The 21,217-nt window shown below is 46.4% G+C and overlaps 2 protein-coding genes across 2 annotated transcripts in view; one reads left to right on the top strand and one right to left on the bottom strand.

The window, feature by feature from the left end:
- Positions 1–976, bottom strand: part of TCEANC2 (transcription elongation factor A N-terminal and central domain containing 2) — a 30,447-nt gene extending 29,471 nt beyond the window's left edge. The window contains exon 1 of the mRNA XM_072649533.1: positions 801–976. The gene's annotated coding sequence lies outside the window, so the exon portion shown is untranslated. The remainder of the gene's footprint in view (positions 1–800) is intronic.
- TMEM59 (transmembrane protein 59) lies at positions 24–21,175 on the top strand. The gene is made up of 8 exons (XM_072649530.1): positions 24–415; positions 5,401–5,506; positions 7,306–7,400; positions 11,689–11,841; positions 13,101–13,185; positions 13,909–13,993; positions 14,732–14,840; positions 20,540–21,175. The coding sequence occupies exons 1-8, from the start codon at positions 215–217 to the stop codon at positions 20,693–20,695; spliced, it is 990 nt and encodes a 329-aa protein (XP_072505631.1). The 5' UTR covers positions 24–214; the 3' UTR covers positions 20,696–21,175.
- Positions 21,176–21,217: the final 42 nt, after the last annotated feature.

Below are 21,217 nucleotides of genomic sequence, written 5' to 3'. Positions count from 1 at the left end.
GCGAGGCTGGCCCGTTTGGGAAGTTCGTTGGGAAGGAGGAAGCGGAGGCCGCGATTATTGGGAGGTCCCGGAGGGCGGGGCGAGGGCGGGGCAGCGGAGGCGGAAGCGGCCGCGGCACCGGAAGGAGGCGGGGAGAAGAAGGAGGAGGAAGAAAAACAGCTGCTTTCGGAGGAGGAGGAGGCGGCGGCCGCGGCGACCGAAGGGACGAGACAAGATGGCGGCGCTGGGGGCGCCCCGGGCCCAAAGGCGGGCCCCGCGGCTCCCGGGGCCTCCGCTCCTGCTGCTCCCGCTGCTGCTGGGCCTGCCCCAGGCCGCCGGGGCCGCTTCGGCCGAAGCCTTCGACTCGGTGCTGGGCGACACGGCGTCCTGCCACCGAGCCTGCCAGCTGACCTACCCCCTGCACACCTACCCCAAGGTAGGCCCCGCCCGCGGGGCTCCCCGCCCTTGTCCTGCCCCCTTCCCCTTTGTTTTCTCTGTCTCGGCGCCTCGTCTTTTGGTCTCCTTGGTGCCCCCGCCCCCATTATCTGCTGCCCTGCCCCCTTTCTTTTGCTCCTCCCACTCTTCCCTGCCCCCACTGACTCCTCCTCCTTTGCCGCCGCCCCCCCGCTGTTTTTACCCTGAGGGGACCCGCGCCGAGCTGGGGGGGGGGGGGGGGCCTTCCCGCCCCTCCCCCCGACCTTCCGCACTAGTGCCCCACCCGCCTCCCCCATCTTGGTGTCCCGGGGTCCCCCCACCGCCCTCCGGGCTCCGCCTGCTCCCGCCTCTGCCTCAGCTCCCTGTTAGTCGCCGCCCCCGCGTACCCCGGTGTGTCCCCATATCCGGCCCCCGGAGGGCTGCTGGTTGTGGGGTGCTCTGTGTGCCCCCAGGAATGCGTCCATAAGATAAGAAGGGAGCAGGTTAGTGCCCCTTTTTCTGCAGAAGAGTCCCCAAAATCAGGATCAGCCCGGGGGTGTCTGGGGGCCCCAGAACTCTCGGACCGCGCCTCGTAGAACGCGGGCCTTCCTGGTTCCGTGCTTGTTTCCTTAGCACATGCCAGCCTCTGCCAGGGGCAGGCCGAGCAGCCCCGGGCCTGGGGGGTGCGGACCCCCGCCCGCCCTTGTGGCGGGAGCCCTTCCGTCCTGGCTCCTCTTCGGGCTCTCTGGTTACCAGGGCAGCCCCCTCCATCGCCGGGGCATCCACCGCCTCGCCCCCTCCTTCACGGAGCCTGTGCCCCAGAGCCTTGGAGGCTGGTTCAGGGGCGCCCCGGGGCCAGGCCCTGGCTCTCAGCCCCGAAGGACCCCAGCGGAGGGCCAACGAGGGCTTGTTCTTTCTTCCCTCCATAACCAATGAGTGACAGACTAGGGGGGAGGATTCTGGGCAGTGCTCTCCCAGACCCTCAGGCCCGTCCCCCTTCCAGGCTGTTGCCAAGGCCTGGCAGTCCCCCCCTTGGGCATCTCCCACACTGCCCCCCTCCTCTGCTCTCCCCAGCCCTGGATCCTTGCACTAGCCGCTGGTGGGTCTGCTGGCCTTAAGTCTTGGCCCACTCCAGTCCATCCTTTATTCTAAAGCACAGAGCTGAGCCTTCAGGATCCAACACAGCGTCCTCTGCATGGCCTTCAGAGCCTTCACCACCCGGCCCCCTTCCCTCCTTTCCAGGGGTACACTTCATTCCAGTGACCCTGCCCTCCTGGCATTTTCTCTGGCTGTCCCCCACGCCTAGGCTGCTCTCCCTCTGCTCCAGCCATCCCTCCAGTTTGGAGTGCCTTCCTTCATTAATTGTTTCCTGTAATCTGGGTGTGTCTTGTTGGTGCATTTTTGATTACTTGTTTTCCCCATCAGACTGGCTGGGCCCCTGTCACCTTTTTTGGTGTCCCAGCACTTAGCAGGGCTGGGCAGGTGCGTATATATTTATTGATTACTTAAACAGGCCTGGCCATCAAAACCTGATAAAAAAGTCTGATATCCAAGATGCATGGATTCAGGGCCTCTCCGTGCCAGGCAGGGGCAGCTCAGTGGGCAGTGGATAAGTTGCCAGGCCAGAAGTCAGGAAGTCTCCTCTTCCTGAGTTCAAATCAGGCCCCAGACACTAGCTGTGTGACCCTGGGCAAGTTGCTTAACCCTGTTTACCTCAGTTTCTTCATCAATAAAATGAGCTGGAAAGAGAAACGGCCAACTTCTCCAGTATCTCTGCCAAGAAATCCCCAAATGGGGTTACGACTGAAAGGACCGAACAACAATGTCTATGCTAAGCAGAGCCCAAAAGGCAACATGGAGTCATGGTCAGGGCTGACTTGCAGTGACTGCCTATCTTTGGGACCCTCTGCAAGTCATGTGACTACCCAGAAACCCTCCTGGTGGAAAAGGGTCCTTGTGCTCCTCCTCTGGAGCTCCTTGGCTCCCCTCCTTGCTGCTCCTGCCCTCAGGGAGCTTGTGGGCCAGCTCCCCTACTTGAGGTGCACAGACAGACGGCTTCCAGGATTGAGTGAGAGCTGGGCCTCTGATTCCTTTGCTTAGTGATCCCAAAAGGGATTCATCCTAGTTCTTGTGCCGAATCCATGGGGTTTTTAGCTACACTATGTTTCCTTCCTAATTTCAGTGGTTCAGACGTGGTAAAAAGACTTAAGTACTTTTAGTCATCGGTTGAAAGGATGTAGGGTATTTTTGCCTCTTTCTACTTCATTCGACAGACATTTATTAAGCACTTGTGTATATTCCCATAAACGGTCACTGCTCTCAGGGAGCTTACATTCCGATCGGGGGATGGATCAGAGATGAACAGGAGGTGATGTGAGGAGGGAAACAGAAGTTGATGGCTTCACCTCACCTGAACCTGGAAGGGCGCTAAGGGTTCCGGAGATAGCAGTAGAGAGGGGATGAATGGAAGACATGGAGGCCATGGGTGGGACATGGCCTTCAAGGGGACTGGGTCATCAGGATATATGGAGCATTCAAGGGGCATTCAGTTGCATTGAGTCTAGAAACTGCATCCTTGGCTAGTGTACTGGAGTGTGGTGGCAGAAGCCTTGAATGTTAAGCTGAGTTTGATGTAAGAGGCCACCAGAGATCCTCAAATGGGAGCCTTGTGCATTAGGGAGAGAGGGATTGACCAGAAGGATGAGCCTGGGCTTTTTGGAATTTTTTCCTTTTAACTTTCCTCATGTATAGTTACATAACCTGTCTGGGTCAAATATAGACCGCAGGAATAATGCCCAGTTAGTGCCCGTTGGCAGGTTTTCTAGAGCAAATTTTCTGATACTGGTGTTCTTGGCACTCTCCAGTCTGACTTTCAGCCTGTGGCTCCAACTCTGTATTGTATTATTTTCCCTTATATTTTTTACCAGACCTGGCTTATTAGCTGTTTCCCAAATTCACTTGGTCCCTTGTGCCTGAAATTCACTCCTTCCCTATCTCTAGCTCTCAAAATTACTGTCTCGTGACCTTCCTGATTCCCCCCACCCCTTGCTACACTTTAATGCTCTTCTCCCCACCTGCTTGTTTATCTCTATTTTACTTCCCCCATCCCCTTGTCTCTGTACACATTACATTTATTTTCTCATCTTCCATCCATCCTGCCCCACCCCATCCCACTACTGTAGACTTTTTAAAGAAAGCAAGAACTGTTTAGTCTTTATACAACTAAAGCCTTGCACCAAGCATTGTACATCATAGACATTTAATAATCATTAGGTGAATTGAAATCAGTCTGGCATTGTTCACGTTAGTAGTGTTGAGCACCTAAGAGTAAAGAGCATAAGGTAGGGTTTGCAGGCAACTGCGGCCTCTGACGCCCTGGTACAGAAGCTCTGCCTCCCTCCTTTAGCATGACAGTCCTGTTCAGTTTGTGCTTGACAAAGGAGATCAAAGGAGGCATCTCTTAAAGCTTCTGCTGGTCATTCTAGTACGGTTAAATGGTATGTAGCAGGTGATGGAACTTAGAAAATAGGTCAAGACACTTAATTTTAGAGTTGGGAAGGACCTTAGAAATCTGCTGTCCTCTCCTACCTGTGCACTAATTTACTGGGTTGGCTTGTTACCAAAAGAAAATCCATTTTGAAAGATTATCTGAAACTCCTGCCTTTGAAGACAGAGTACACGATGTTCCCAAAACAATGCAGGCGAGCCGCCTCACAGGAAGCACACCACAGAGTTGGCAGCATTAGTGGAGAGGGAAGGTCATCTTCCATGCCACGTGCTTCCTTCAAGGGGGAGCAAGTGTTTAAGTGCCTACTGTGTGCCAGGCTCTGCCCTCAGCACTTTTCAAATATCTCATTTGAAGGAGTGGAATTAGAATTAAGGCCTAAACAATTCTCCTTTAGAATCGTGCCCTGTTAATGACAGCCTTCTCATAACTGGTTGTTGCTGTTGCATAAGTCACTAATCCTTCTGCTAGGAAGAAATGCCTAAGCCTTTCCTATCTTGTTGGTAACTAACTGGCATGTGCACATGCCATCTTCTTCCTTACCAGGGGCCAGGTGCCAAGCAGTAAGTTGAGGGCTTTGATTTTCACATCAGTTTGTTACCCATATGTGCCTCGTTGTCAGAATCCCTTCAGACCTTTGGAGGCCAGTCTCCTCCGATCCACTTCCGTCTTTGAAGATGGAACCTCAGAGTTAGTACATCCATGAGGCGGTTCACATGGGGAATTGTGCATCTAGTGAGCTCCAGAGGGTCTTCCTCTCCTCTCTAATTCACATCTGCAGTATCTGATAACTGAAATACTTTGTTTAACGTGAACTTCTTTTCACCAAGTGTTAATTCAAACATATGCCTTGTGTTTTACCCCTAAAATGTAACTTGTGTAAAACTTAGTTTTCGGTCTGTAATTTTGATGTTACTTTTTATACCCACACACAGATGTTCTTTCCAAAGAGACCCCATATTAAAACTGTGGCCTGTATTTAGACTTATATACAATTGGAATCCTTCCTTGTGCATTGGCCATTGTTATATGTTCTGCTTTTTCCGGGCTTTCATGATACTGTGTACCACGTGGGGAAGGATGCTGAGGGGTCCTTCAGCAGAGCACAGTGTGCCTGGCATCAGCACCAACTTTGAGGGAAGAAGTCCACACTTCCTGTTGGCCTAAAACTTTCCATTATTACTTGGATCCCTCTTTTAAACTGCAGTATTTCGCCAGAAATAGCACTTGGACAAAGAAGATGGGAAGGAAAAGGAGTAATTTATTTGCTTGACAGTCATCTTTTTGTACATGAGCTTCAAAAGGAAGCCACAAAAGCCTTGCCAGGCAGTATGGGCATCATGGTGCTGCCCCCAACTCCTGCCATCTTTTTTTCTTTCAGTAAAATACCTTCCAGTAAAGACTTTATAGCAGATGCTACTAACTTTGCTTTCTTTTTAGCCTTCTTTTCCAGGGATAATATTGACCTTTTTGTAATTTCCTCTGTTTTCCTATCTCCTTAGGAAGAGGAGTTGTATGCCTGTCAGAGAGGCTGCAGGCTGTTTTCAATTTGTCAGTTTGTGGATGATGGAATTGACTTAAATCGGACCAAATTGGAGTGTGAATCTGGTAAGATGACATGCTAATGACATACTATACCTTTTTTCTTACATTTATTTATTTAAAGAATCCTAAGTATCTTCTATTAAATAGTCTTATGTACACAGTTGTCACAGAGTTTCCGTAGCTGCTGCTTGTAACTGCCAGATTGCTAGGGTTTCTGTAATTCCATCTCATTTTTGGGACAGTGTTGGTTTTGTGCAGTAGTTAGGATGCCTTTATTTTACCAACCTTTTGGCTTACCTGAATGAAGTGGCAATTGCTGCACTGCTAATTCATCACCACATCTTCTTAGACGGTATAATTTTCCTCTCTAAGATTTTTCAGTCATAGGTTGGTTGGCACTGACTGGCTGGCGAGTTTTACTGAATCAGGCCTTTGACTAAATATTAAATAGTGTATTCTTTGTGGGTCATTCCAGGAAGGAGAGAAATCGAGTTCTTTCATCAGTTAAAATCACTAACTTCAGATTTTGCTGGCAAAAATCAAACAAGGCCTAGCTATAATCAGAGACAGTGTCAGTGGATTAATTTTTTTAACTTGGTCTGTTCATGTTATTCTCCGTGACCCAAAAATGTATCAGGAAAAGAACCTGGTTTAATGAACAAAATAAAAGAATTCTGTCTGTTATACACACATCTTCCAGTAGACTTCATTTTCAGTTTTCATCTGAATACTTTTTTATCAGCAGCTTAGAAAAATTATGATGTGTAAACCTTTAAAAATGGGCCCTAATTTTCTCAGAGTTGAATGTCTTGTTTAGTTGTTTTATTTTGAATCATTTTTTAAATCCCTTATTCTTTGCTCTCTTTGGTAATTCTTCATCTCTAAAGTAAATGGTATGGTAACATTGTCACAGCCCTGGGTCAGGATGGGAGGAGGTGTGTATTTTCAGATCCTAACAAGGAACACTGACTTGTTTGTGGGGCGGTGAAAAAGCCCTGGGCTGATAGTCAAAGACAAAGCTGGGGTTGAGTCCTGAGTTTGCTATAATCTAGCCAAATGAATGACCTTGGCCAGGTCATTATAAACCTTTTTGAATCTATTTTCTCTGTAATGGCATTCATAAAGTATTTTTAAAAGCTTATAAAGCTTTGCTCATAAAAACCTTGCATTGGTTACTGCAGATGTTGTGGATCCCATTTTGCAGTGGAAAAAACTCAGGTCCAGTTAGCATCAGGTCACGGTTTAAATCTGCAGGTCATGTCCCCTGACCAGGTCCAGGGCTGACCTCTCCTAAAACAGCACTCACTCTACTTGTAAGAAAGCGCTGTGTAAATGATGAAGGGCTGCTGACACACGGCCTGGAAGCAGTTTTGTCGTATAAATACCTTTTTCTGTGATTATTATTATCAACAGCTTACATCAGCGTAGCATCAGAGAGTTTTCAAAGCACTTTGCTGTGTAGTCTGATTGATCCACAACAGACTCGGTGAGCTATGTAGAGCAGCTGCTGTTCTTGTTTTTTGGGGGAGCCACTGAGGTTAGAGAAGAAATCAGATGACCTAGTCGTAGTTGTATGGCTGTGGCTTGGCAGAACTGGGACAAAAGCCCTCTTCCAACTCATCCCTCAATTTTCCCAGGCTGATCCCTGACCTCCAGTCTCCCTGATAGGCTAGTTCTTTTCATGCTGGTCCATAGAAACCACTTCATTATTGCTTATTGATTGAAATGTGAAGCTTAACAGAAGTAACCAAGTGACCCTGCCTTAGCCTGGACCACATTCTGATGCACTGCTAGTTTGGAGCCCTGCACACCTTCCCTGAAGCTTAGCTCCCTCACCTTCTTTCTCTCTCTCTCTCTCTCAGCTTGCACAGAGGCGTACTCCCAGCCTGGCGAGCAGTATGCTTGCCATCTGGGCTGCCAGAGTCAGCTGCCATTCGCCGAGTTGAGACAAGAACAAGTAAGCACATGGCCCTCCCTTCCTTTTTTTTTTCCCTTTCTGACAGCACTTTTCTTGAGGGGTGCTAGTGTGGCTCCCTGCTTGTCCCATTAGGTATCACCAGTTGGAAAGGGAGTGCATTTGTCAGATAGCAGGCTCCTAAAAGATTCCAACGGGGCAGAACAATGGCACTTAATAGAGATATAGATAAAGATCAATTCTGAGATGGGAAAAAGGCCTATAGATTTTAGTGGACTTCAAGTACTGTGGCAGAGCTTCTCAATAAATAATCATTTGAACTTATGCTAATAGAAATAGTAACAATTAAAAAATTAAGATAAATTATTAAGTGTTTTGAGATAAATTTAATATTTAGATATGAATAGAAATGTCCAGAATTAGGCAGGATAAAGGCCCACTGTCCCACGCTTTGGCCAGACCACATATAGGGTATTATGTCTAGTTCTTAGCATTCCATTTTAGGGATAATATGGACAGGCGTGCATGCAGGGGAAGGTGAACAGGCTAAGTAGGAGATTTGAAACCAAGTCTGAAATAACATTTAGTCTGGCAGAGAAAGCTCACTGCAATCCAGTGAGGTAGGCAAGGCAGGTGTAGAATTCCCTAGGAAAGTTGTCTGTCTTGCCTGCTAGGTGTTTAACAGTTCAGGGCAAGGAGGGGTAATCCAGAATTAAAGATTACTCAAATGTGGTTTTTCTATCACTGTGGACTCCTCAGTGTAGATACCAGGCAATCCCCTTGGTGAATTATAAAGTGTATATAAAGATGAAATTGTGTCTCATTTCTGTTGTTACACACCACTTGTCTGGTTTGTTTATGTTTTGTTGGAGGTCTGGGGGAGACAGTGCCTGAGAAGCTATGGGGAAGAAAAAGAGGAAATTAAGCCAATTTCCATACTGAAGAACTGCATGTAAAGTTAATTTTTATAAAAAACAACCATCTCCCTCCAGTTGAGTGCTGCTCTGATGCCTCACTGCAACATGGAGTTCACCCTCTATACCAGTGGAACACAAGCTCTGCTGATATAGAAAGCTTTTAATTGACAGACTGTGTGTCTGTCAGAGTTAAATTCAGAGATGTATTCAGCCACCAGATTGGCTGCAGAGTGAACTCACTCTTTGAGGACCTCACTCTGAGTCATAGAGAATCAGGATATCAGTATCCTGTAGCAATGAAGTCATATATGGTCATTGACATAACTTCCTAGCTACCATTTTAAAGAAGAAATACACCAGGATCGAAATTTTCTTGCAGCCAAACTGATAAATTAGAGGAAATGGATACTTAAAATTTTAAATACCCCATTTGACAAGAAAAAAAAAAAGAACTTCACTACTTAAATAACCCACTCTCACAAAAATAATTTGGAAAAAACCACACATGAAATCCCAAAGAGAAAGACTCCAGGACAGATTTAAAAGTGAATTCTATCCAACATTTCAAAAAGCAATATAAGAAAGACTATAAAAATAATAAACCAAGTTAACAGTACAAATAATAAAGACCATAATTATAAACACTAGAAGGCATAGAAATAAAGGATTTTTTCTTAACATGGTAAGTTTTTAACATATGAAACCAAGAACAAACATTATATATAATGGAGAGGCCAGGAAGATCACGGATAAAGCAAGGCTGTCCATCATCACTAATGGTTAGCATAGACCTGGAAATGGTAGTTAGAGCAGTCAAACAAAAAAAGGGAGATCAAGGGAATAAGTATAGGCAAAGAGGAAACAAAATGATTGCTTTGTGCAGAGGATCTGATGATTCACTTAGAAAACCCCAAAGAGTTAGTAATAAAATTAATTGGAAGAGTTCATGAAAGGTGCAGGATATAAAATAAAGCCACAGATGTCATCAGTATTCCCATATATTACTAACAAAACCCAGCAGTAAGAGCTTGAAAGATAAATGTCATTCAAAATATTTACAGAAGGTATAAAATATTTGAGAGGTGTCTACCAAGACAGCTCAGAAGTATATGATTTTAACTACAAAAACCCTTCAGGGGAAGTAATGGGAAAATATGTGGAAAGGAGCTTAGCAGTACCAGATTTCAGAATACAAACAATTCTCATTTTATGTAAATTTGCACTGTGCAAATTCCACTTTAGTAAAACATTCTGAAAAATTCACATTTCAAAAAACCACCTATGTTAACTTTATTGCACTGTATGCTTTCTCTCTCTCCCTTTCCCCCTCCCTATCCCTCTCCCTCTCCCTGCTCCTACCCCTTGACTCTGAGGCCTCCCACCTCTCCACTAAAAACAAAAATCCTCCCTCCCCCCCCCCAAAAAAATCTTCCAAATGAAAGCAGAACAGAAGTATAAAGAGACCACTGTTGGATTAAAGGCTTGGTTTGAGACCTCCAGTGCCAAGAGAGGAGACCTTTGCCCTGCTCCACGCACCCACTTTTCTGTCTTCCATCCATCCATACTTGGCACTGTGTATCCATCCCCAGCCCTCACATGTTGCCCATCCTTTTCTCTCTGTGTCCCGCCCACATGTATCTGTCCCGTACATGTTCTTCCTCTTGTACCCAGTCAGGCGCCCACATAGCTAACCCCAGCCCTTGTATGTTTCTCCTCCTGCTCTCACTTCTCTTACCCCAGCTCCCACATATACTTGCACCATGTGCCAGCTCCCTTCCTGCCTTCCTCCCCCATGTCAGAGGACAGATTCTCTTTATATTCAGATCTATGGAATAGTCCATTTGTAAAAATGAGAACTGTCTGTATTGCAAAGCAGTAATCATTAAAGCAATCTGGTACTGGTTAAAAAACAGGTCAGTCAGTGGAACAGTTTAGGTGTACAGCATACAGAAGTGAACATGAGTGTTCAATAAAACTAAACATCTCAGTTACTAGGATAAATAATCTCATTCACCATTTGACAAAAATGACTGGGAAAACTAGAAAGCTATCTGGCAGAAATTAGGTATGAATCAACACTTCCTACCATATACCAAGATGTGGTCCAGGTGGATACGTAACTCAGACTTAAAGGTCACATCGTAAACAATTTTTATAGGATAAAAAGAGAAATTCCCTTTAATATTGATGGATAAGGAAGGAGTTTATAACTAAATAAGGGACAGAGAGGATCAAAAAAGATAAAACGGACAATTTTGTAAGATTTTGCAAAAATAAAATTAATGCAGTTAAAATGAGAGTGAAAATGTATCTATAAAAAAAATCTTTGCAACAAGTTTGATGAAAGTCTCATTTCCGGGTTATATAAGGAACCAGATTTATAAGACTTAAGAGACATCCCTCGATAAACAAATGGTCAAAGGATATCTGGTTGGTCAGTTCTTTCAGTAGTTTCTCTGTGACCCCATTTGGGGTTGTCTTGGCAGAGATACTGGAGCAGTTTACCATTTCTGTCTCATTCCACAGATAGGAAACAGGCAAACAGGGTTCAGTGATTTGCCCAGGGTCACACAGCTACTAAGTGTCTGAAGCCAGATTTAAACTCAGGAAGATGAATCTTTCAGACTTTAGGTCCAGTGTTCTATCCACTGTGCCACGAGGCTGCCCATCAGCAACCACCAAAATTCACCCCTCATGTTGTAGTAGGCAAAGTGCTGATAGAATATGGTGGAATATGTGTGTACACACACACACACACACACACACACACACACACATGTACACATACATATCTATGTCCATAGGAAAGGATGACAAGTTGGACAGTTTTGAAGGAATCAGGGAATATCTCTATGAACTGATGCAGAATGGAGTAGAACTAGGAAAACAGTGTATATGATGACAGTAACATTTTAAAGACAAACATCCTACAGTGATAATCTGTGATTCCAGAGACCTAATGATGAAGCGAAGTGAGGCACTTAAAATGCAGGCTGGGTCATACGTTTTTGGGCATGGCTTTTTTATTGTCTAGTTTGGGAGGGTAGGGCAGTGGAGGAAAGAAAGATAATAAATGCTTCTTTAAAAAAGTTCTCATGAAACTCCACTCTTACTATCTGGAATTCAGTTTTGGAAACTAATAAACAGGATGCATTTATTTAACAAATCATGGTAGATTACCAATTTAAACTACTTAGTTTAAAATGTCATTTTCATTTCTGACCATAGTATCAACTGATGCTAAGGGGAGGCAGCCCACATGTGTACAGTTGGGAAAGAAAGTCACCCTGGGATTAGTTTTATGATGTTTCCTGCGCCCACACACATAACAGAGACTTGACCATAATGACAATGGTTTTGTGTCTATAGATAGGAAAAGTAGCTGGTGTTTTAAAATTGGTGTCTCCTTACAGCTCATGTCCCTGATGCCCAGAATGCATCTCCTTTTCCCTTTGACACTGGTGAGATCATTCTGGAGTGACATGATGGACTCAGCACAGAGCTTCATCACCTCTTCATGGACTTTCTACCTTCAAGCCGATGATGGAAAAATTGTCATTTTTCAGGTGAGAGTATGACTAGACTGAAGTAGCAAGTGCTAGTTTAAGAATTGTATGATGCTTAGTGCAAGAAGGGACCTTCTCTGGAGTAAATCCTCTGTACCCCTTTCCCTAGGATTCTGCATGAAATGATTTCAAAGCTGCTTCCTATTGAATATCCCCAAATAGTTTTAAGCCTCTGCCTGTGAGTACTATGGAGGTGATTTTGATTGAATAAAATCATAGGTGCTTCAATATGAACTTCTGTCAACTGGTATAGCAATATAAATAGTTTAATTCTTATCTCGCCTAATACTAGTAGGACACTGGAGCAAAGAAACCTAAGGTAATATACGTAATTATGTGATTTGATTTGGACTTGGATAAGAAATTCAGAGATAGGGCTTGACTTTCCATTTCGTTATTTCAGGCAGCCTTGTGGACAAATAACCTTCATGGGCAGCCCACTAACTTCTCAGTATATCCGAAAAACAATGGGATAAATGAAGTGAACGTTTTATTGTTGTTATTATTATGAGGGACTGATTATAAGATTAAGATGGGTATTTTGTTCCAATTTAGGCTTTGTTGTTCCTTCTGTTCTTTTAATTTGGAAACTATAGGTTAGTAATAGAATAAGTTCTTACAATTTCAGTGAAAGGTCTGAAGTGTACGGGTGTCAGGCCATAGCTACAGTTGCTTTTGTGTGTATATTCCTATCACTTGTTGAGGCAGGATCATAGCAGTACAGGTCTGTGTTGATTGTGGTATAGATTAGCTGACCCAGCTGTTAATAAAGAGCTACCACAACACCCAGCGTGGGCGAGACAAAGCCAAGATCCCCTTGGTCACAAGGAATAGAAACAGAATTGGAATGCGGGTCTGCCCGCTGACCCCACGCTGCCACTCTTCCTGCTTCACTGAGGAACAGCAGGGAGCCCCAAGCAGCAGGCCATGATAGGGGGCCAATGTGGCTGTCCCTGTGATGCTCTGACCGTGTGAAATTGAATGTGGGGGTTCGCCGTGATTTACTCCAGACTGGTGATGATGCCATCAAACTCTCCTTGATTTATCCCAGACTGGTAGTAGCACTGTCACAGTCTCTTTGGGAAGCAGCTGGATGGGGGCTTCAGTGGGGGGTCAAGGTCATGGTGGGAGTGTTTCCATTTCTGAGTTGTCTAGTCCTGTTGTACCAGCATAACAGTTTGTAAAGACAGCAGGTGTTAATGTGTCCTGGATGGGCTTTGGTCGGCAGGCTGCTCACGGTCCCTTTGATTCTTTTTCAGTCTAAACCAGAAATTCAGTATCCAACCCAGGTGGATCGGGATCATTCTGCACATGGGAAAAATGCACCTTTAAAGAAAATGGCCTGTAAGTTTTCTTTCAGGACTGACATAAAATCACTGATAGTAGATTCTCTACTGCAGATTATCTGCCTTAATGAAGGGATAAGACCCAAATCTTGCCCATTTGTGTCTAGACTGGGCTTTACAACTTCCAGCAAAGCCTGAAGGTAAACCCATGACTCAGTACCCTAGAACAAAGCCTCCGTGTTTGCCTCCTTCCTTGCTGTGTGCTGAGAAATCAGGCCAAATTGCCAGGGTTCACTTTAACCACATTTGCTGGTTCTTAACTTCTCTTGAGCAAAAAGACAATTTCTTAACTTCATATCTTCCCCTGAAATACGGAGACTGGGTGAGGGTCAAGGGGTACTGTCCTCCTCAGATTCTAATGGGAACCAGTATCCCCATCCCTAGCAGACGAGGCTGCGGGCCAAGGTGCTTCTGCTGCATTTGGTTTCTCGTTTGCTGGAAAGATGTTGGTTCCTCCTGAGACCTTCATATTGTCCCATTTGCCCCTCCATACACACTGGGAGCCCTTGGAAAGAGGCTCTTGAGGTGCATCTCAAGAGACCTCTGAGGCTCCTTGCCCCAGCCATTCATTTTACAGGTGAGGAAAGTGAGGCACAGGGGAAGGGACTTGCCCAGGATCACACAGCAAGTCAGTGACAGTGGGAGTCCAGACCCAGCTTCTGAGGCTTGTGAGTGTTGGGGAGTGATGGAGTCTGATGTGACTTATGCCTTGGTGTTTCAGCACATCCACAGCCGGCAGGCTCCCAAGCCTCCAGAGGCTATCTTGAAGATGGAGAAAGTGACAGCTTTTTTAAATGCCTCTCTCTGTATGTATTTCTAACTTACTTCTCTTTCTAGAGACATGCTCTGCTCTGGGTCTGAGGGGGTATTCATTTTTAACCCATTTTAACAGTCAAACCGTATCCCCCTGTGTCCCTTTATTTCCTCTTATTTTTAAGGTTGTTTTCATTTCTTTAAAAGCTTATATGCTAAAAAGACCAAGAAATTAATGTTCCCCCATCACCAAGGGATTCCCCAGAGGATTTCTTTTAAGCAGTAATGTTTGCCACTTTTAAGATACAATTGAATTAATTATAACCTGTACGCTTCTACTTCCTCACTTTTTGCCTGCAGTAGTACTGCTGCTGAATTCCAACAGCATAACATAAATTTCTCTCCTTGGAAACAACTGAGCGCCCTACCCACTAAACAGCTCCCCCACCTTTCCCTTCCTTCTCGGGTTCAAGGTAACATGGCTTTTACCACAGCTTTGTGTCTTCCAAGCTGTCAGTCAGCAGGTAGTGACTAAACTCAGCCCACAGGCAGGTACCAAAGCTGGGTCCTGAAGGTCTGATTTTGAAGAGCGAGGTAGCCCCATTCGACAGGCACTCACATTCTGATAGCAGCACAGAGTCCCCCTTGTGACATCAGACATGTCACAGGGGCCCCCTAAGGCTGCAGTGCCCCCTGGGCAGACTGCACAGCCAGGCCTGGTCTGCTCTTGGCTAGGAAGAGTTTTCTCTCCAGGTCTGGGCTTCTCATGGGCCTCCCTTGCTGTTTGTCAGGAATTCCGGCTGGATTGTGACCATCACCCTTGTGCTCTCGGTGTTGGTGTTACTCTGGATCTGCTGTGCCACTGTTGCCACAGCGATGGAGCAGTACGTCCCACCAGAGGTGAGTGGGAGGCAGGAGCTACATGGGATGGGGCTTGTCACCAAATGCCCAGGGCTGTCTGCCTAGAGAAAAAGTATGCTCCCTGCCTGCCTAATCTGACTCCAGATAAGCTGCTTGGAGGGGACACTCAGAGAGGAGAGCAAATCTGATTTGATGGGTAACCCAAAAGCCTCTGCCTAGGTCCCAGCTGATGGGTGACTTTTGTCCCTCTTAGAGGACTGTGGGATGTGGTTGTGGGCAAGGGGAGACTAAGGGTAACAGCAGCAAACTATGAGGTTCTAGTTCTGGGCAGGTGGCAGAGGGCCTGATTTCTGGGTCCTTGACAGCTTTACACACAGCTGAGGCACAGCTGATTCACTGGGCTGTGTTCAGGGACCAGGCAGGCAGTCCAGTTTGGTTGGAATGTAGAGCACAAGAGAAAGGATGAGAGGAGTATAACCTATGTAGGCAAAGGCCTGGAGGTGGGAGATGGATTGTCACAGGAACAACAGCCAGGCTGAGAAGCTAGAACTTGAGAAGTGCGGTAACATGCAGTCAGACTGGGACCAGGCTAGGAAGGACTGTAAATGCCCAGGGACTTGTATTTGTTCCTAGAGGCAGGAGGGGTAACTGGTACTTCTTGGCAGGTGCTTTAGAAATGGCACTTGGGCAGCTATGCAGAAGATGGTGGATTAGAGAGAGGAGGGTCTGGACAATTAGGAAGGTCCAAGCCCGGGGAGATGAGAGGAGGAGCTGGATGGAAGAGACCTTGGGGGCTAGACTTTGGTAAGACTTGGTAGCCAGTTGTGTGGGGCATCACAGAAACAAAAGTCCAAGACATCTCCAAGGTTGAGAACTGGCCAGGATGGGCCAGAGAGGAGGAAGACTCAGAAAGCCGGGACTGTCCTTGGGAAAGGGCTTCTCCTAGCCTGGAGGGCGAGCTAGACGCCAGCTCCCCACGTCTGCAGAGTGTTGCCTTCCAGCTCATCTCTCCAGGTTGGAGTCGAAGAACGCTTCTAGCCACTCAGTTCGTATTTCTCACAGAGTTAGTGATGCCATGATGATTACTTCTTGCTTCATTTACTACAAAAATGTAGAATTTACAAAATTGACAAAAATTTAATGCTGAAAACACATTTGAGTTTCTTGGCCCAGAGCCATTTGTTTCAAATGCTGTTTTCCCATGAAATCTTTTCTTTCTAACAGTCTTGGAGCCATGAGTCTGAGAGATCCTTGATCTCTCCACAGAGGTCTGGGTGCCTTGTCCAAGTGGTCCTTAAATAGAGGCTTTTCTGCATTATTTACACATAATTTTAAAATGCCATCTGGTTGGTTTCAGAGAACATAAGACCCCGGAGAGAGAGCACATTTCTCTGTTCATGTAAGACCTAGGACATGACCACCAAGTGCAGATGAGTGTGGCTTTGGAGAAGCCTGTGAGTGGGGACTTTCACCTTGTTCAAGAAGGCCTGAGGCATTTGTAGCATTTTCCTCTTGTGGATTTGCTTTTGAAGCTCAGTATGGCAGGATGGTGTCTTCTCTGTGATACATAAGACATGGTTATGTTCCTGTGCTTGGTAAGAATAACAGTCCCTACCCTGTGGAGCTTCTGATGAAGGAGGCAGATAAGCTAGACCTAGAAAGGTGAGAGAGACAGAGGGAGGACACCCAAGGTGGGGGGTCATGAGGCAGGCCAAGTCAGCCCCTCCCCAGACAGCTCACTGCTAGCACCAGCTCTCATTGCCCCAATGGTCCTTTAAGAATCATTGGAAGGGGGGTCATTAGAAGGATTATTACACTGTTTGCAGGTGTTGAAAGTGAGAGCTGTGTCCAGGAGGGCAGGGCAGAATTGAGGGGACTGTCCATCAAGGGGACCAGCATCTCCCCAAGAAGCATCTGCCTAAAAATACATTGGTCATTATAGCAAACCAAGATGACTCACCCAGGGGAGAAATCCTCGCTGTAGCCGCCCCACCCCCAGGGTATTGGCAAAAGCCATGTTCAGTGGTTACTTTTTGGATCAGGGAGGAGGACGATCCCCAGAGTTAATGGCCTCACTTCCCCCCAAATATTGTTTTTTCTCTTTCCGCCTCGAAGCTCCATAGCTGAACTGCTCAGTCACTAATACATGTCCCAAGTGGCTGCCTTGAACAGTTCCCACTCACAGCCCCCGGCAGAAGCAGAGAGACTGCTGCTCTCACAGCAGCTCCCTTTTCTCTGTGATCGAGACGGCTGCTTGTTCAACCTTGGTCGTTGAACGAAGGACCGAATGCCTTTCATGGACAGCTTCCCTGGCCTGGCTGTTAAAACCAGATTCCCTCACTAGCCTAGAGGTAGGGGGACTGAGTCATTGTCTCAGTTTGTCCTTTCTTCTGACCATATCTCTCCTGTATAATTCTGTGCCTCCAGTAGGGAGGGGCCATGAGAAAGGCTTATAGTCTGCATCCCTACGCTCTCTCTGCCTGTCTGATTTTTGGTGTAACACCTTGCCTTCATCTTCTGACTCCTGGGATTGTTGGCCTGGCTTTGGCCCAGATGTGGTTCATGACACCACAATGGCAGGTCTGGGTATTGTATCCAGTAATGCTGGGATGGCTTCAGCTTTGATGTGCCTCTTACCAGCCATGACTTCCACCCGACCTCCACAATCTGTTCTCTAAAGATGGGAAAAGGGATTTGAGGCAGGCCCTTAGCAGGCCACCAGCCCCATCGTTGGTTACCATTTCTGGAGGTGACACGGAGTTGTGGGAGGAGCCTTGCACTCCTGACTCCAGGCCCAGCACTCCAGATGTCACCGTTACCTAGAATGGTTCCATGTTGTCTTTCTCCTATCAGCCCCAAACTGGTTCTCATACTGTTTGGTCTCTTTCCTCTGCCTCACTCTTCTCAAACGCTGCATTTGCCCTCATGTGACCCACTCTGTCCCTCAACCCTCAGTGCTTCCTCAGTCCATTCCACGTACTGTATGCATCCTTCCCACCCCAGTCTCAGGTTGGTTCTGCGTGGTCTGTCTCCTGCTCCGTCACCTCTTGGTAATAGCACACCACTCAGCCCTTGCCAAACCAGGACCATGGATCCCGAGGCCCTCCACTCACATTAGCCAGCCTGAGCTGGGCCCTCAGGGCAGCTAGGCAGGCTCTTCACTCTCCCCAAAGTGATTTCCTCTTTCATTCCCCACAGAAGCTTTTCCAAGTGTCATCTGTCCACCATTAGTCAAGGACTTTGTCCCCTGCTCTCTTGGGAAGGGTGAACTCTCCTTTCAGTCTGTTCACAGCGCCTTGACCTCACCCTCATCTTGTCTTCCCCCATCTTCATGTGCCCTTGATCCCATCCCTCCCTTCTTCTCCAGTCATTCCCTCTTTCTCAAATCCTTAGCCTTTCCCAAGTACTGTTTCCTTCCCTATCTCTTTTAGACTGCCAGTGTATCCTTCCTGCTTTAAAAAAAAAAAAAATCCACCTTGGCTCAGTTTGCCATCCCATGCCCTCAGATTTTCCTCCTCTCCTGCTTTTCTCAGTCAGATGGGGGAGAGGGGGTCCACAGCCTGTCCCTATGTCCTTTTCAGTCATACGTAGTCTGATCTGACCTCTCCAGGATTGCCAGACTTCTCTTTGCTGTCACATCTAATGGTCCTCTTCCAGACCTTGGTCTTCTCAACTTTCGTGCTACATTTGACCCTCTTGGCCATCCGTGAGATTTAATAAGGTCACCAGGGAGGGCAGAGGGCCTAAGACAGAGCCTCAGTGTAAACTGTGAGGAGAAGCAGGCCAAATGCTCAAGGGAGAAGTGTGGTATTAACAGATTGAGCAGAAGGACAAACAGGAGGGACTGGGCCAGGTCCAGCTAGGAAGTGACCAGCACCTTTGAGGGGGGCAGTTTCAGGTGAGGGAGGGATCTGACTGAGAACGAGAGGAGAGCTTAAAAGGGCTGGTGTGGGCGCAGCCGTAGATGGGGAGATTACAGCAGGATGATGGAACTGCTGGTCCACTGGAGAAGGGAGGGATGAGGCCAAGAGCACAGAGCAAGGCATGTCCTTGAGAAGAAAGAAGAGAAAGGAAATGATGAACAGGTGGAGGGTGGTGGGAATTGAGGTGGGGTCTGACAGAGGGCAAGTGGGCATCGGGGACGTCTGGTGACTGAGGGAATGCAGGGAGAGAGAGAGAGAGGCTTTGTCTCAGGCTTACAAAGTGCCTGGGTGGAGGGCATTCATCACCTGGCTGCCACATGTTCATCAAGTGAAGATCAGAGCAGAGGGTTCTATGTTCTTCCAAGAATTCCAGAATATCTCAAAGAGCTTTTTTATTTTTAAATATTGTTGGGGGTTTTTCAATACAAAGGTTTTCTTTTTACTCTTCCATAAATCTGTTGAAGAGCAGCTAACAGTGATTATTGAGAATGAGGTATTGAGGATCTTTTAAAGTATTCCATGTGGCTTTTACATTCCTTGAATGGATCAAATCATCTTAACGATTAGAGCTCATCTAGTCTTAGCAGGATTGCAGCCAACTCCTCTTCATCAGCAGCAAAGCAAAATCTTTTGTAGCCCCTGTGTAAATCCAGGACACCCTTTATCTGATGGGCTCTACAGCCCTCCACAATGCAAATGTGCCATCCCTGCAGTTTACTGTGGCCTGCCAAGGCAGCCTAAGGAGGAGTCTGGCTAACTGGGAGAGGAGAAAGGGGCATGAATACCCACCCACACAGTCCTTTGGGGATTAGAAGGCCGGAAGCCTTCTGAGGTATATGGCCTGGTGCAGGTGGGTTACTTTATTCTTGTAGCTTGGGTGTAAATCCTAACCCCACTCCACATCCCTCTACCCAGAGCTGCCCAGCTCTGCAGCATTAGAGCCAAGGAAAGAAGCCAGCAGAACTCACAAGATGGGACCTTGAGGGCCCCCAGTGAGGAATTCAGGTGGACATGGGAAGGCTTCAGAATGGGAATTTTCTTTAACTTGTTGGCTTCTTCATTCATTTGGTGCCTCCTAAAGGGCTGCCACTGTTCTCTTTATTTATGGTATTGTATTTGAGCCAAGACCAGACTGCAGATTTCTTAACTCAGAGTTGGTTTTCCCCAGCAGTACCTTGATGCACTCCCCCAAATACCCTCCGTCACAGAGAAAAAAGTGGGTCTGGTAATAGCAGAGCAATGATGACGTTGTTTTAGCCATGGCCACCACCAGTGTTGACTAAGCTTTGGAGGGCTTTCTGTCTGGTCTTCTCCTGATTCATCTGATACTCTATGGAGATACAGCTAGGTCTTGATTAGTACAAATAATGAATCTCTTCATTCGAATTCACACCCAGTATGTCCACTGGGCTGGAACTAGTTAACTTATTTTACAAAATTATAACTTCCAGTAGCAAGAATTTGAATAGATGCAACCACTTCATTGGATTCCTATTCGACCTAGCTGTAAAAGGGTGAGAGAGAAGGAGGTCGCCCCATCCTCATTTCACAGCTGGGCTAACTGAAATAACATCCCGATGGAAAGAAAAATTGTTCAGTGAGCCTGGAATGGCACTCAGGCCCTCGGGTTCATAGACCCAACTGTCCTGACTTCAGGTATTTAGAAACCCTGTAACTCTCCTAAAAACGGAGACCCTGGATGGGGCCCTCGGGATAGCCCCCTCTGCTGCTTGGAAGGATCAGACACACTCTGTGTGGCTGGGGGAAGCCCACAAGTCTGCCAGCACAGTCCTAAAATGCCTTGGTTCATTTCAGAAGCTGAGCATCTATGGAGACTTGGAGTTCATGAGCGGACAGAAGCTGCCCACATGCCCGCCGTCTTCCCTCGTGGCGCTTCAGTGCCAGGCTGAGGAGCGTGAAGGAGCTGGGCCTCTTCCTGCCAAAGTGAATCTTGCTCATTCAGAAATTTGACGTTTTTTAAAGAAAAATTAATTTAATAGACATTCTGACTTTCCGTTCTTGATGTGGCTTTTTTTATTGGTTTCTTTGGATATGGGGCTTAGGAAATTAGCTATAAAATGCAAATAAAGTTACTGATCTGGGATGTTGGTATTGTCTGTCACTTCACTGTATGGTCTGTAGTAATTGAAGAGAGAGACATTTGGGATCTCACGTCTTACTATCTGTAAATGCTTTTCATCGATGTTTGCAATGTGCTTTTATTTCTCCCCTGACAAAATTCTGTAAGCATGTCCTCTTGCCCTTGAACCTTCTACCATGATCCTGGCAGTCACCCTAATTAATAGAAGGTATGTGATAGGATATAATGTCAATGCTCAGAAATGTCTCCATAAACGTGATTGGAAATCAAAAGTCAGCATGAGGAGCCTTTCTGAGGCCTTTAATTTTCAGTTGTAGTGAGCTCATGTTATTAAAGTTTTATTTGTATCACTCTGTGTATAAATGTTGTGTTAATACATTACATACTTCCAG

This window comes from Notamacropus eugenii, chromosome 2 (genome assembly GCF_028372415.1).
Source record: "Notamacropus eugenii isolate mMacEug1 chromosome 2, mMacEug1.pri_v2, whole genome shotgun sequence".
NCBI classification, from domain to species: domain Eukaryota; kingdom Metazoa; phylum Chordata; class Mammalia; order Diprotodontia; family Macropodidae; genus Notamacropus; species Notamacropus eugenii.
The sequence above is the reverse complement of the archived record's forward strand: the minus strand, read 5'-3'. Positions and strand labels throughout refer to the sequence as shown.

Excerpts from the sequence above, each read along its gene's own strand:
- TMEM59 (XM_072649530.1), top strand. The coding sequence starts at position 215 with ATGGCGGCGCTGGGGGCGCCCCGGGCCCAAAGGCGGGCCCCGCGGCTC. Across the intron at positions 5,507-7,305 it reads CAAATTGGAGTGTGAATCTG|CTTGCACAGAGGCGTACTCC; the intron begins GTAAGATGACAT and ends TCTCTCTCTCAG. Across the intron at positions 11,842-13,100 it reads GAAAAATTGTCATTTTTCAG|TCTAAACCAGAAATTCAGTA; the intron begins GTGAGAGTATGA and ends ATTCTTTTTCAG.